This window comes from Bubalus bubalis, chromosome 10 (assembly GCF_019923935.1).
Source record: "Bubalus bubalis isolate 160015118507 breed Murrah chromosome 10, NDDB_SH_1, whole genome shotgun sequence".
NCBI lineage: Eukaryota > Metazoa > Chordata > Mammalia > Artiodactyla > Bovidae > Bubalus > Bubalus bubalis.
In genome coordinates, this window is record NC_059166.1 from 71,994,855 (window position 1) to 72,007,086 (window position 12,232).

Consider the following 12,232-nt stretch of genomic DNA (forward strand, 5'->3'; position numbering starts at 1 on the left):
CTAGTCTTGATGTTTTAGGACAGGTTTAAGTGAATGTGCAACAACAACTTTTATAATCACTGCTTAGGTATGTCTTTTATCAGCTGCTTAAGTTGTCTGATGATCTCAAAAGACTCACCCATACTAAATTTGTAATCATTGTTTAAAATCTTTCAGAAAATTTAATTAGTCTATTTTGGAATTAATATTTAAATGCTCAAGAAAAATTGAGATTCTTAAATTTTTTTCTGTATGAATTCAATGAAATGATCATTAAACTAAGTACATACAGCTTTCAGTATTCCTCATGCTTAAAGTCCCTCAGACAATGAAAGAATCTATTATCATTTTCCAAATTCAAACTCCAGGACAGAAAGTTTGTAATTTTGGAATCCTTACTAGAATCTAAAGGAAGAAGTTATTCTAAAAGCATTTAAGAAAAACAAAGCTTGAGTTGTCTGTTCCTACCAAACAGTTGTTGTTTGGGTTTAAAGACAAATGAATCATAACTTAGTAGGAATCACGTTTCCATATTAACCACTTGGATGGGTGCCATGATATATGACTGAGATTACCATACACCCTCTTCTTCCAACCACAGGATTTAAATTGTGTTGAAGGTAAGTCCCCAAGACATAAAAAAGAATCTGAAGCATAAATTATTGGCTCAAGAGAGAAAGGAAAACTCAGGTCAATATCCCAAGAAAGCATCTCTTTGACCAGCTGCCAGATCTTTAAGTCTACCATGGAATTGTGAGAAGGGCTCTTGGAGAAACAAAAGCTTTAATAATATTTAATATGACACATGAGAATAAACATAAAAAAATTCAGAAAAATCACATGATTCTCGCAAATCATAATAATATTTACCATACTCAGCACATCTTGGGTGGAAAACAAATAAAACAACAGAAAAAGAGTTCATCTGACTTGTTAGCTTTATGAGCATTACCTTCGTGGCCTTTGTTCCTGAGGGAATGAAAGAAGGGGTCTCAGGAAAACCCACCCCCTTAAAAAAATATATCAAACCCAAACAAAACAAACCGAAACATTTTAGGAATACAAGTACAATATTTGCAAAATCAAGGCACAGTTGTTAATTAATGCAATTCATGTGCTGGTGTCACAGTGACCTACAACGATTGTACAGCTTTAAACGACATGAGGATAAACCTGAATTTACAAAACCTGATGGTGGGGGCGGGGGGTGGCATTCAGAATGGTGTCCACATCTGTAAATGCCACACTGATGTCCTGGAGGGGCTGGCTTTGGTGGGGGAGGGTGAAACTTGACCAGAAAGCTTTTCATGATTATGGCTTTTTTCTCATTTCCTCATCCCAATCAAAATCTAATGGTTCGTCATCTAGTTCTGGTAAAGTGAAGAGAGATGTTTTGGAAAGACTTAGTTTCTCGGTGGATGTGTCCAGCTGAAAAGTCTTCCTCTTCCTGCCAAGCGCTGTAGCTGTGGCCACACAGCTGCGGCCACCCTCACTCGGGTTCTTACTTTGAGGAGGAGGAGGGGATTCTGATTTGGATTCAGAGGGGGAAGTAAAGGAGAAGTTTGCCAATTTGGCTAACGTGCAAGCATGAACCTTGCTGCTTTTATTACTGCACGAAACCTCTTCCTTTCTGACTCTTTCACTAGCAAGACAGAAACGCCCCGTGTCGTTACCAAGCTCTAACTCAGGCTGGACAGTTCCCTTTGCAGGGGCGCGTTCCCTCTTCTCTTCTGGTCTGTCTTTGTAGGGTGGCTGCGGTGATACCCCCCTTGTCTCATCCTGCGGCTGAGCCGAGCTTCTAATTCTGGAGGCCAGCTTTTCTGGGCCCTTCCCAGGCAGAGCTGCTCCTCTTTTTGCTCTGCGCTGGGGATTTTCAGGACTCTGAACTACTGGTTTACTGGTGCCAGGAGACACAGGGCCACGGTCTTCAGGGGAATGGGTCAGTTTTGACTTCTGTTTGAAAGTGAATTTTGCCAATTTGGCCACAGGGGCACCCAGACTCTCAACACTTTCCTGGTGGGGCTCTTGCGCCTGAGCGTGCGACTTCTGTCTCTTTCTTTTGGGAGTTTCCAGCGCGCTCTCCGGGCTCTGGATAGGAGTGGGCTGAGGATGAGTAGGGCTTGTGGGTTGCAAGGGCAGCCTGGTGGGATTCCTGCACAACTCCTGGGCCCTCGCCTTGTGCAGCTTGTGCAGTTTCCTGGGGACGTGATGAGTCAGCATCGAGTCGGGTTCATCGGCAGATATGGCCGCTTCAGAAACCGTGGCGGCCTTTCTTGGCCTTTCACCCTCACGGTTGTCTGGCCTCAATGGAGCTTCTGTCTCTCCTGCTGCTGGAAGTGGTTCAGTCTCCAATTTGCTCCTTTGGCCTGCCTCCCTATCCTCCTTACCCTGAGATCTGTTGTTGCAGGTTTTCAAAGCCATTGCCCCCCTACTTGTTTTGGGACTAGGAGACACAGGAGCAGTGTTTTTAGGTTCAATCGGATGAGTTGCCACGGAATCAAACCAGTCCAAACTGTCATCCTGGCTATTTCTGTGCTCCTCTGAATGCTTTCCACTTGTTGGTCCTTTAGGCCCCAGATGGGAAGGGGGACCGAGAAGTGGGCTTCCCCCGAAACTGCCTCCAATAGAGAACCGATGCATGCTACAGTTTACTTCCTGCTGCGTCGATGTTCTGAAGTTTGATTCTTTCCGGGCATCACCTCCCAGGGATCCTGGAGTCGTCTCTGCTTCCACGGCCTGCGGCTGGGATTGGTCCACACTCCAATTCTGTAACCTGAAGCATACAAGGAAAATATGTATTGCTTTAATCTTTTCCTTTCTTTATTCTCTGAGATGCCATCTAAGGGTTTAAGTCCAACATAATTCCAGGATAATACCACATACCATCTCTTAGAGCAGCAGGAGGAAATTATCCTTTTTCACCAGGATAGAATACAAGTGCTCTGATAATCATACTAATTTAACCTACAACTGTAGTAAAATAAAGAAAATGAAAGAGCAGGTTTGTCTATATTTTCAGATCTCTCTGAAAGTCTGTTTAATTCATCAGATTGTTGGAAGGTCAGTCTTTTCTCCTGTGTTAAATGTTCACCTACAAGACAGCCTGGTGGCTATGTGCGCAGTAGCTGACTACTGACCAAGAGAAGTGGCTCGAGCTATTTCGCAGCCAGTCTGCAGAGCTGAACCAAAGGGAAAGACTAGAGATTATGACCGCCTCAAACCTCTTTAATTAAATGAGGTACTGAATTTTAGTGCATCTAAAAAATGACCTTCCTCAAAGAGTAAAGAGACTACGATTCCTCTGTGCTTGGCACCCCCTGCCCCCTCCAGCAGTCACCCTCGTGGCAGGCCTCCCCCAGGCAGCCATGACCTCTTTCCTGCCAAGCCCACACGTTTCAGCATCTGTTCTGGGCAGCCACTCTCCATCAGACTGATACAGAGTTGAAACCTACTGACCTGCTGAGAATGACGGAGTTGACCTTGTGACATTCGTCTTAAACCTTGGGCATATTAGAAACTGAAATAGTACCAGAGGACCAATTTTTAACAGGGATTACAGCAGCTTTTCAAAGACAGGTCCCTTAGAAAGCCCTTCCTAACAACCTAGAAACGCCTTTTCAGTATAAGGAACAATGTGACTCTGCTTCCATGCACTAAATCTGAAAAGAAACTACACCAAAAAGCTGATAAGTAAATTTTTCTAAAAATCATAGGTTATCATAGAAAAAGGAACAGAAGACATCAAAATTAAATGGATTTAAATTTCAATGTATTTAAATACATTAACACATTAATGATAGCTCTCTCTGGGAAATAAGATTGTGTGTGATTTTTTTTACCTTACTAATTCATTATTGTTACTTTCAAAATACTTTATAAAGAATGTGTATTGGAACTTCCCTGGTGGTCCAGTGGCTAAAACTCTGTGCTCCCAAAGCAGGGAAGCTGGGTTCAATCCTTGGTCAGGGAACTAGATCTAATATGTCACAAGCAACTAAAAATCCTATATGCCGCAACTAAGACCTGGCACAGCCAAATAAATAAATAAAAAATAAACATTAAAAAAAGAAAAAAAGAATGTATTATTGCTTACAGCCAGGAAAAAAACACTAAAAATTTATTTTTTTAATTTGGGCTACAGTCACTCATAGTAGACTTGGGAACAACAATACAGAAAATCTGAATTCACTGTAATCACAGTCAGACCAAAAAAGATAAAAACAAGAACAAACCTAAATAGCTTTCAAAATTACTACTATCTAGTATACTTTCAGTATCAAATTGAGGTCAGGGATGCTCATAATTGTTAACACCCCACAACTTGAATAATTTACGGGAATTTTAAGGGTACTGCTATTTAAACTCTATACTTTACTATACCACCTAAAAGACATCTCCACACTCTGTTTTGAGATGGGTAAGGCAGCTGCCATTTGCGGCTGGCTGTCACTAGCAGAGGGGCTTCCCCAGTGGCTTGGTGGTAAAGAATCTGCCTGCAACGCAGGAGGCGCAGGAGATGCCCCTCTTTGCGGGCCACCTGGTTTTGTTGCTGTGAGGATCAGCTCGGGAATTCTTGCATTACAAGGAAACATCAGAAGGGAAAAAAAAATTTTTTTTAAGGCAGAATCCTATCTTTCAGACCATCACTTACTCTTTCTGTGTTTTCCTTCCTTCCCTCCAGGAGGGTCATCTTGAATCTGATAAGTCTAATTGCCCTTTTTCTATCATACAACACTGCTCTGAGACTCACAGTCCTTCCTTTCCTGAATCTGACATGTGTCAGGGGTACTCAAATGAGTTTCTGCTCACTCAAAATATAAGAATCCTCTCCAAATGCAAAGCCAGGCCCAGGACAGGACTGAAAAGGATCGGCTACCTCAAACCATAAAAGAACCAAAGGAAGAGTACTGACCTTAACACTACGCTCTCGATCATGAAAAGGCCAGGAGACCAGAAGATAAAGAGGCTGATTTTAGACAAAGTGTAAGTTTACTGGGTATCAGCAGGACAAAACCATCTCCCACTTTTCCCCAGAAAGCTGTGCTGGGGTTTTATAAATAGAGAACACTGCTGGATGAAGGGAGTGAGCAAAATAGGAGAGAAGTGCCAGGAAAAGAGTTCTCAAAGTTTTGCTTCAACAGCTAATCATCCCAATGTGCTCCCCAAATTCTCCCTGTGTAGCTGCTAGGCTCTCACATGCTCTCTATTCCCCAGCGCCCAGCTTTGAGATCAACACTGGTATGATTAACCCACTTGCTCGGGTCAATGATTAACCCACTCAGGTCAATGATTAACCCACTCGCACCAGCAGGAAGAGGCCTGATGGACACACTTGCCATCCTTCACTCCCTCGACACAGGCACAGACTCAAAGTCGAGCTCTGTAACAGAAGCTCACGTATTTAGCGAGCACGCAGGGCTCAGATGATAAAGAATCTGCCCGCAATGCAGGAGACCTGGGTTCCATCCCTGGCTCGGGAAGATCCCCTGGAGGAGGGCATGGCAACCCACTTCAGTATTCTTGCCTGGAGAATCCCAGGGACAGAGGAGCCTGGCGGGTTGCAAAGAATCGGACATGACTGAGCGGCTCTTTCTTTCAAGCGTAAAAGTTCAGGCAAAAATTCTTGAGGTGATGCGTGTGACATGTTCCTTCCCACATGTCCACAGTAACAAGTCACTAGAAAAGGGGGTTTTGAAACACTGCTCCTGTCATTCCTGCGTTGTTCCCCTGTAGGATGAAAAACAGATTTACCTCTTTAACATAAAATGTCATTCTTACTGAGGAATTTTTTCAGTCTGGCTGTTGAATTGTAAATTTTTAAAAGTCACAGGTTTGGGAGTGTGGTCGGGAAGGAAATCATGATGCTGAGGGAGGGTCAGAGCAGCTGCAACAGACCAGAAGGGCCTTTGCCGGGTGAAGCCAGCGCTGTGCTCTTCTCTCCACTTCCGGAACCTTCCCGGCATTCTGGCACAGGCTGGCCTGACAGCAGTTTGTGCCTCAGTCTCTACCTGCAATTTTCTTCCACCTGGGTTATATAAAGACTGTGTGTGTTCTTAGTCACTTAGTTCTCAGCCTGTAGAATTCTCCAGGCAAGAATATTGGAGTGGGTTGCCATTCCCTTCTCTAGGGGATCTTCCTGACCCATTGTAGGCCAATTCTTTACTGTCTAAGCTACTAGGGAAGCTGCCATATAAAGACTAATGATCAAATTTTTATTATGCTTGCAGAAAAGCTTTAGACAATAAGAAGTGAAGTAAAATATTAATAAGCATGAAGACTCTCTATGCAAATACCCTTGCACATGTCCTCTCCTGGGGAGGACACATGATACAGCCAGCTTATAAAGAACTTTGTGTCTGGGTCTGGCCTGGGATGAGAGAGACCACTCTCCTGGCGGCCAATTTCCTCTTTCTCAACATTAGTCCCAGCCACCTCTGGACAGCACTACCTCTTATACTGAGCCAAAGAAACAGAAGAGGGAAAAGCGGTGGTAGTAAACAGGATGCAGCCATTCACCAAGGTTTCTCGATGGAAACTGCGTTGTATTGGGTGCAAACTGTAGGTGGCATACCTTGGTCCTTCTCGTTAATCAGGACCCAGTTGATTATACACAGTAAAGGACCAGTCCATGTTCTCCATAAGGCTCACTAGACCAGCCAGCCAAGGAAACACAGCTGTGGAAGGTGGTCCCCATAGAGGCTGCCATCAGTCCCCTCCTTTCCATATGTCTACACCACTTCTCCCATCAAGAGGTGGTGTCATGTCCCTTCACCTTGCATGTGGGCTGACCCTGTGACTTGCTCTGACCTGTAAAATATGGCAGAAGTGATGCCATGTCCGCTCTGGCCCAGCTCATGAAAGGCTAGTGGCTTCCACTTTTGCTTAGCTACTTGCATCCTAAGCTACCATCTCAGAATTCCTACTACCTTACAGTAGAGAGCTCCTGGCCAAGTAAGCCGCCCCAGCAAAGGCACCACATATGTGACAGAAGCTCCCTTCGAAGTTCCGATCCCAGCTGAGCTCCCAGCAAAATGCAGGTGTATGAGTGACCCCAGCTGGTACTATGTGGACCAGAAATAAACATCCCCTCTAAACGCCCCTGAATTTCTGACTCTCAGAAAGTAAGCACTAAAAGGGTACGGTGGGTTTTTTTTTTAAGCCACTGAGCTTTAATGGAGTAGATTATGTAGCACCAAGTAACTGAAATCTCCTACACAGATTTTCCACTTACTTTACACTTCTTTCGTTTCACTAAATGCCAAACAAGCATGTTCCATGACATGCCTTTCTTGGTTTTCTTTTCTCACCTTTCAAGTCTTCTCAGTTCTTCACTCAAGAGGTTGGGCAGCTCCAGCTTTTCCAGAATGAGTTCACACTGCCTCTGGTACTGCTGCAGAGGGTTTTCGGGAAAGGAAGTGTGGAGTGCATTCACACCTCCTAGCAGCGCACCTCCCTGACAGGATGAGAAAATGGAAAATACCAGGGAGAGTCACCAGGCCTCCATACAGGAAGTCCACGCTAGGGACCACTGATCCCAGGTGCTTAAGACCAACCCCTACACCCCCATCACGGTTCTCAGAGTCACCTGGGAGCCTGATTCAAATTCAGTAGTCCTCTTCCCCAATTCCCAGTCGCATGCATTGCTCTGGGAAGCCACACTGTCTCGAGTGGAACCATGAGCATCTCTCAGGTGCGTTGAGGAGAAGAAGGATTAAGACCCACTACTTTACACCAGTGGGTAAAACAATGCAGACTGTTTCCATGACAATTTTTTTCGCTTCTTTTAAATGGTTCCCTTTGGATAAATTTCCAGGAATGAATAGGTCTAAAATATGGCCATTTTTATAACTCCAGATATGTTATAAATTGTCTTTTTTAAACAATGCTTGCAATTACGGTTCAAATATCAGGGACAAGATATGCTTACCTGCATGGAGGACTCCATCACCGACACCACTGTAACAGCATCTTCCAGAGTCACTATAGCACGAAACATCAGGCGAGCATGAGCTAGGAAAGGTGCATTTGAAATGATGAGGAAATTATTTTTATGAATATCTGAGGTGACAAATGTAATACTCTCCTTGGTACCCCCTACTCCAAAACTGTATATTATTAATGTGCTTCTAATAACAAATACCTTTTACTAGAACAAGCACAGATGTCTAAGTTCAAGTAGCTTTAAGGTTCCTTCTCTAATAAGGGGCCTAATTCTTCTGCACAGCCCATGACAATTCTGTGTATTCACAGGAAAAAGTACTCTGGGCTCCAGCAAAGAAAGGGGCTATATAAGCATATAATTGATATTCAGTAACTGTTAATTCTTACTCTCTAATCTATTATAATCTAAACAAGACTAAAATTCATCTCTCATCTCCGGTACATCTCTTTATCTGTCAGCTTTTCAAAAGTATCAAACTTGCAAGCCTAAATCTTAGGTATTTCTTGCCTTAATATTAATTATAAATCCTTGAAAAAGTGAAGCAGTTTTGTTTTATGGAACTTTTTAGTTAAGCATATATCATATCATCATATCATACAGTTAACTCATGTGAAAAAAATTTTTTTAGGATTATTTAAGTAAGTGCTAAATGTAAAAGCCAGTATTAAGGGAAAAAAAGTCTGGGGGTGCATATTAGCTGTGAGTATGCACGCAAGTCTCATACGTTAGGGATGGGACAGAGGGCGGCATTGTTAATTCAACATTACTGTGTTAGTGGCGGCTATGAGTGGCAACTGGTGAGAAATCACCCAGGATGCCATACAGAAAACAGTTCCCAACAAAGGCGTATTCAAATAGAGACCATAGAGAAGGAAAACATACAGCAAACAAGACTTTTTAAATGAATGATGTCTGAAGTTACAGGAAGTTATGAGATGTCACAAAGATTCCTTTTCCTTAATGCCACTACATTCCACTCAACATCTATAATCCGTGTAGGTTTCATAGCTTCAAGCTTTTACTTTTTAAACAACTGTGAGCAAGCATCTCAGAGATCATCCTTACTCATCTCTGAATTCATGTTGCCAAGTCCCAAGCCTTGCTCACATTGTGTGTTTAGTCTCTTAGTCGTGTCAGACTCGGCGACTCCATGGACCGTAGACTGCCAGGCTCCTCTGTCCATGGAATTCTCCAGGCAAGAATACTGGAGTGAGTTGTCATTCCCTTCTCCAGGGGATTTTCCCAACCCAGGAATCGAACCCGGGTTTCCTGCATTGCAGGCGGATTCTTTACAGTTGGAGCCACCAGGAAAGCCCTAGCTCACAGTGAGCACCCAATAAAAGTATTTGTTGAGTGAAATTAACCTTCTGCTAGTCGTATCAAGCTCTCCAGCAGGCGGATGGTGGTCCGGGCAGCGTTCCGGGAGTCACTCTGCCTTTGCATCTGGTAGTACCGGAGCAGAACTTGATTACCCTCATCAGACAGTGTGGGCTGTAGTTTCCTAATGAGGCAGAAGTAGGATTTCATCTTTTCCATGCTCCAGAGCTTCTCTGATTTGCTTGGGTAACCTGTATATATCAAAGTATTGGGTCAGTAATTTCTAAGAACAGGCAAATATCTCATATTGAGAATTTTGATAAAGTTCCCGTACTCATTTTTAAAAGGATAACCTTCTGGTTTTCTGGCCACTGAAATCTAGACCTGTCTCTGCATATAGCTCTATAATAAATAGTCTTAGGCTCTAAGCTTAATAAAGGTAAGCTTCCTACAAAGGTTTAAATTATTCAGAATAATTCTGTTCTGCCATATACAGTAATAAATAGTACTTGGTAAGCCTAATTTTTTGACAAAAGATCCACATTTAGGATTCTGCTTTATAAATTCAGTCCAGTTTTCTTTGTGTATAGGACGTGAACCACGTGGTCATTATATACATAAAGTTGCCCCTTTTCACCACAAAGGACATACGGCAAGCAAAGGAAGACCCTTTTCCTTCTGTGCATTGTTCTAGGCTCGCTAACTAGGTTCACTGCTTTCTGTCTAAGCATCTCTCTATAGACTTGTAGGTGGGTATTTATTTGATTTTCCTCAAGGAAAATTTCATTTATGTCTACTCTGTCAATTTGAATGATTTGATCGCTTCCACATACCTTTGTTTTCTAAGATAAAAGAGGAAATGATACGGTCCCAGTCTTCATTCTTGGTATCAAGCAAAACGAGGATCAGGTCGAATCGACTTAAGAGTGGGCTGCTAAGGGCAATGTTCACTGACACAGACTCACGGGGGTCGTACTGGCCTTTGGGGTTAGTTGCTGCGAGGATGGTGGTCCTTGTGTTCAGTTTGCACACGAGGCTACCAAAAGAGAAGGTATAGTTCACTGACTGTTGAGATTCAAATGAAAAACAAGATTAAACTTACTAATAGAAAGGGGCTGCTCCTGTACCTTAAAAATCTAGAGACAAACATGTCAAAGAGAACGTGGAATGATACAAACACCAAGTTCAAATGAAGGACATATTTATACGAGCCTATCTTGAAGAGAAGTAAGTGCTCAACACACATTTCTTATGCCCTGACTCTGAGTAGACCCCTCTAAGAGGTACACAAAGTTAAACCATACATGGATACTGCTCTTAAGGAGCTTGCAATCCATTTGCTATAATGGTGAGACACGGTAGAATACAGTAAGTTCTAGAAGCATAAACTTCCCAGAGGAAATAAAGATGACATGTGTTCATCTACGTATATGGAAGAGACACGCAGAGAAACATTATGAAGTGGTTTCTGGGCAAGGCCTTTGTGGCACACGGACTTGTTCTGTGTGTTCACGTACTTGTTTCGGTTCTACAAGTGAAAGAAACAGGCAGGAGGGAAAGGAAAGGAAGGAGCAAGGGATGGAGGGGAGGAGGGATAGAAAAAGAAGAAATCAGGAAAACTGAAGGCTGATTAGCGTAGTGTTTTTGAGGTGCAACAGTGAAGGGAAGGCTAAAAAGGTTGGGGCATGGTGGGCTGGTTAGACGGGGAAGGACCTCAGATGGGACATGCTGGGGAGACAAGGCAGTGGCCGAGGAACAGGCACGCAAGTCAGGGCAGTGGCGGGGCAGATATGGAGATGACATAACTCAGAGGTTGTTTTTAAACTTGTTTATGATGGGCACGTCCTCAAAATAATAGGGCACATTCACTGACAGTAACAAGTATAGAATTCCTGCTCTGTAAACTTTGTCTGCTCTCTAGCGATGGTGGTTTTCAGTTGCAGTGCATAGCCCTGGGACTTCTGCAAACATGTGCTACATGTGTTAATCCTTGATCTATTTCCAGTTGGCTCCAGCAATGACCTCATGCCCGAGGACTGAAAAGTCTGAGAATCTGTATTTGTGGTAAGTGGCACAAGCAGACACAGAAGAGAACAACAAACAAGGCACTTTCACTGAAAACTAAATCCTCTTTTAAAAAAATCACTGATAGGGGAAAATTCTGAACACAGAGTCCACATCTTATTCATATACCAAGATGACTTTGTAAAGGCAGCTGTTTAGAACTCAGAATCAGTTTGCCATAAAACCAATGTAGTAAATGGTTCCTAACTAATCCCACAAAAAGCACATATAATCTAATACCGAAGAGGCTATTTGCACTTATCAGAAAAAAAGGAACACTGCTTCAATACTTCAATACAATACCAAACAAAATACAACTGTTTATGAAATAATTGCTTAAAAATGATTTTCTAAGAGATAAACTTGGTTGTTCTTCCTCTCTCTGATCAAGAGCTATTTACAAGTCATTTCCTGTGGGCAAAGGGCTGTACTGAGAATTGAGAAAGGTACATAGCTGGTCCCCGCCTTCAATTAGTTCACAACAGAACTGCTGGAGGACAGGGAGGCTCAACACAGCGCCCACCAGACAGGACGTGTGCAACGGACGCTGGTGGCAGTTATCTGCATTCGTGTCTGCAAAGAGAGAAGGACAATGGACAAGCAGAGACAGAAAGAAGGGGGTGAGTTATTCCTGAGGTAACTGGGAAAACATGCAAAGCAGCAGCTTTGGGAAGAGAGCTAAGGAAGATTTATATGTGAAGCAACAGTCTTCCTGGGGGGTGCAGCTTGTGGAGATTCGAGCAATGAAGGTAGAGGAGTAGGCAGGGGAAGAGGAGATGGTGTGGGACAGTAAGTCAGGCTGTGACCAGCAGCAAAGAGAAAGGTGGGGACAGCGCCAGGAGGGACAGAGCGGCCTTGGTCACTTGAAAGAGGAGAAGACAGTATGTAAGCCTGGTGGCTGCAAACCTGTGATACAAACATGACCCACAT

The 12,232-nt window shown here is 43.3% G+C and overlaps 1 protein-coding gene across 4 annotated transcripts in view; it reads right to left on the bottom strand.

The window, feature by feature from the left end:
- Positions 1-743: 743 nt before the first annotated feature.
- The window catches only part of MCM9 (minichromosome maintenance 9 homologous recombination repair factor), a 94,108-nt gene continuing 82,619 nt past the window's right edge, over positions 744-12,232 (bottom strand). For 3 of the 4 annotated variants that reach the window (XM_025294765.3, XM_025294767.3, XM_025294766.3), the window contains 5 exons: positions 10,072-10,274; positions 9,286-9,489; positions 7,907-7,989; positions 7,287-7,432; positions 744-2,752 (listed from right to left, as the gene is read on the bottom strand). In XM_025294765.3, the coding sequence (XP_025150550.2) occupies positions 1,291-2,752; positions 7,287-7,432; positions 7,907-7,989; positions 9,286-9,489; positions 10,072-10,274 (2,098 nt within the window). In that variant the 3' untranslated portion in view covers positions 744-1,290. Of the gene's footprint in view, positions 2,753-3,746; positions 5,707-7,286; positions 7,433-7,906; positions 7,990-9,285; positions 9,490-10,071; positions 10,275-12,232 lie in introns of those variants that run through there. The other variant, XM_044924433.2, reaches the window with a different exon arrangement.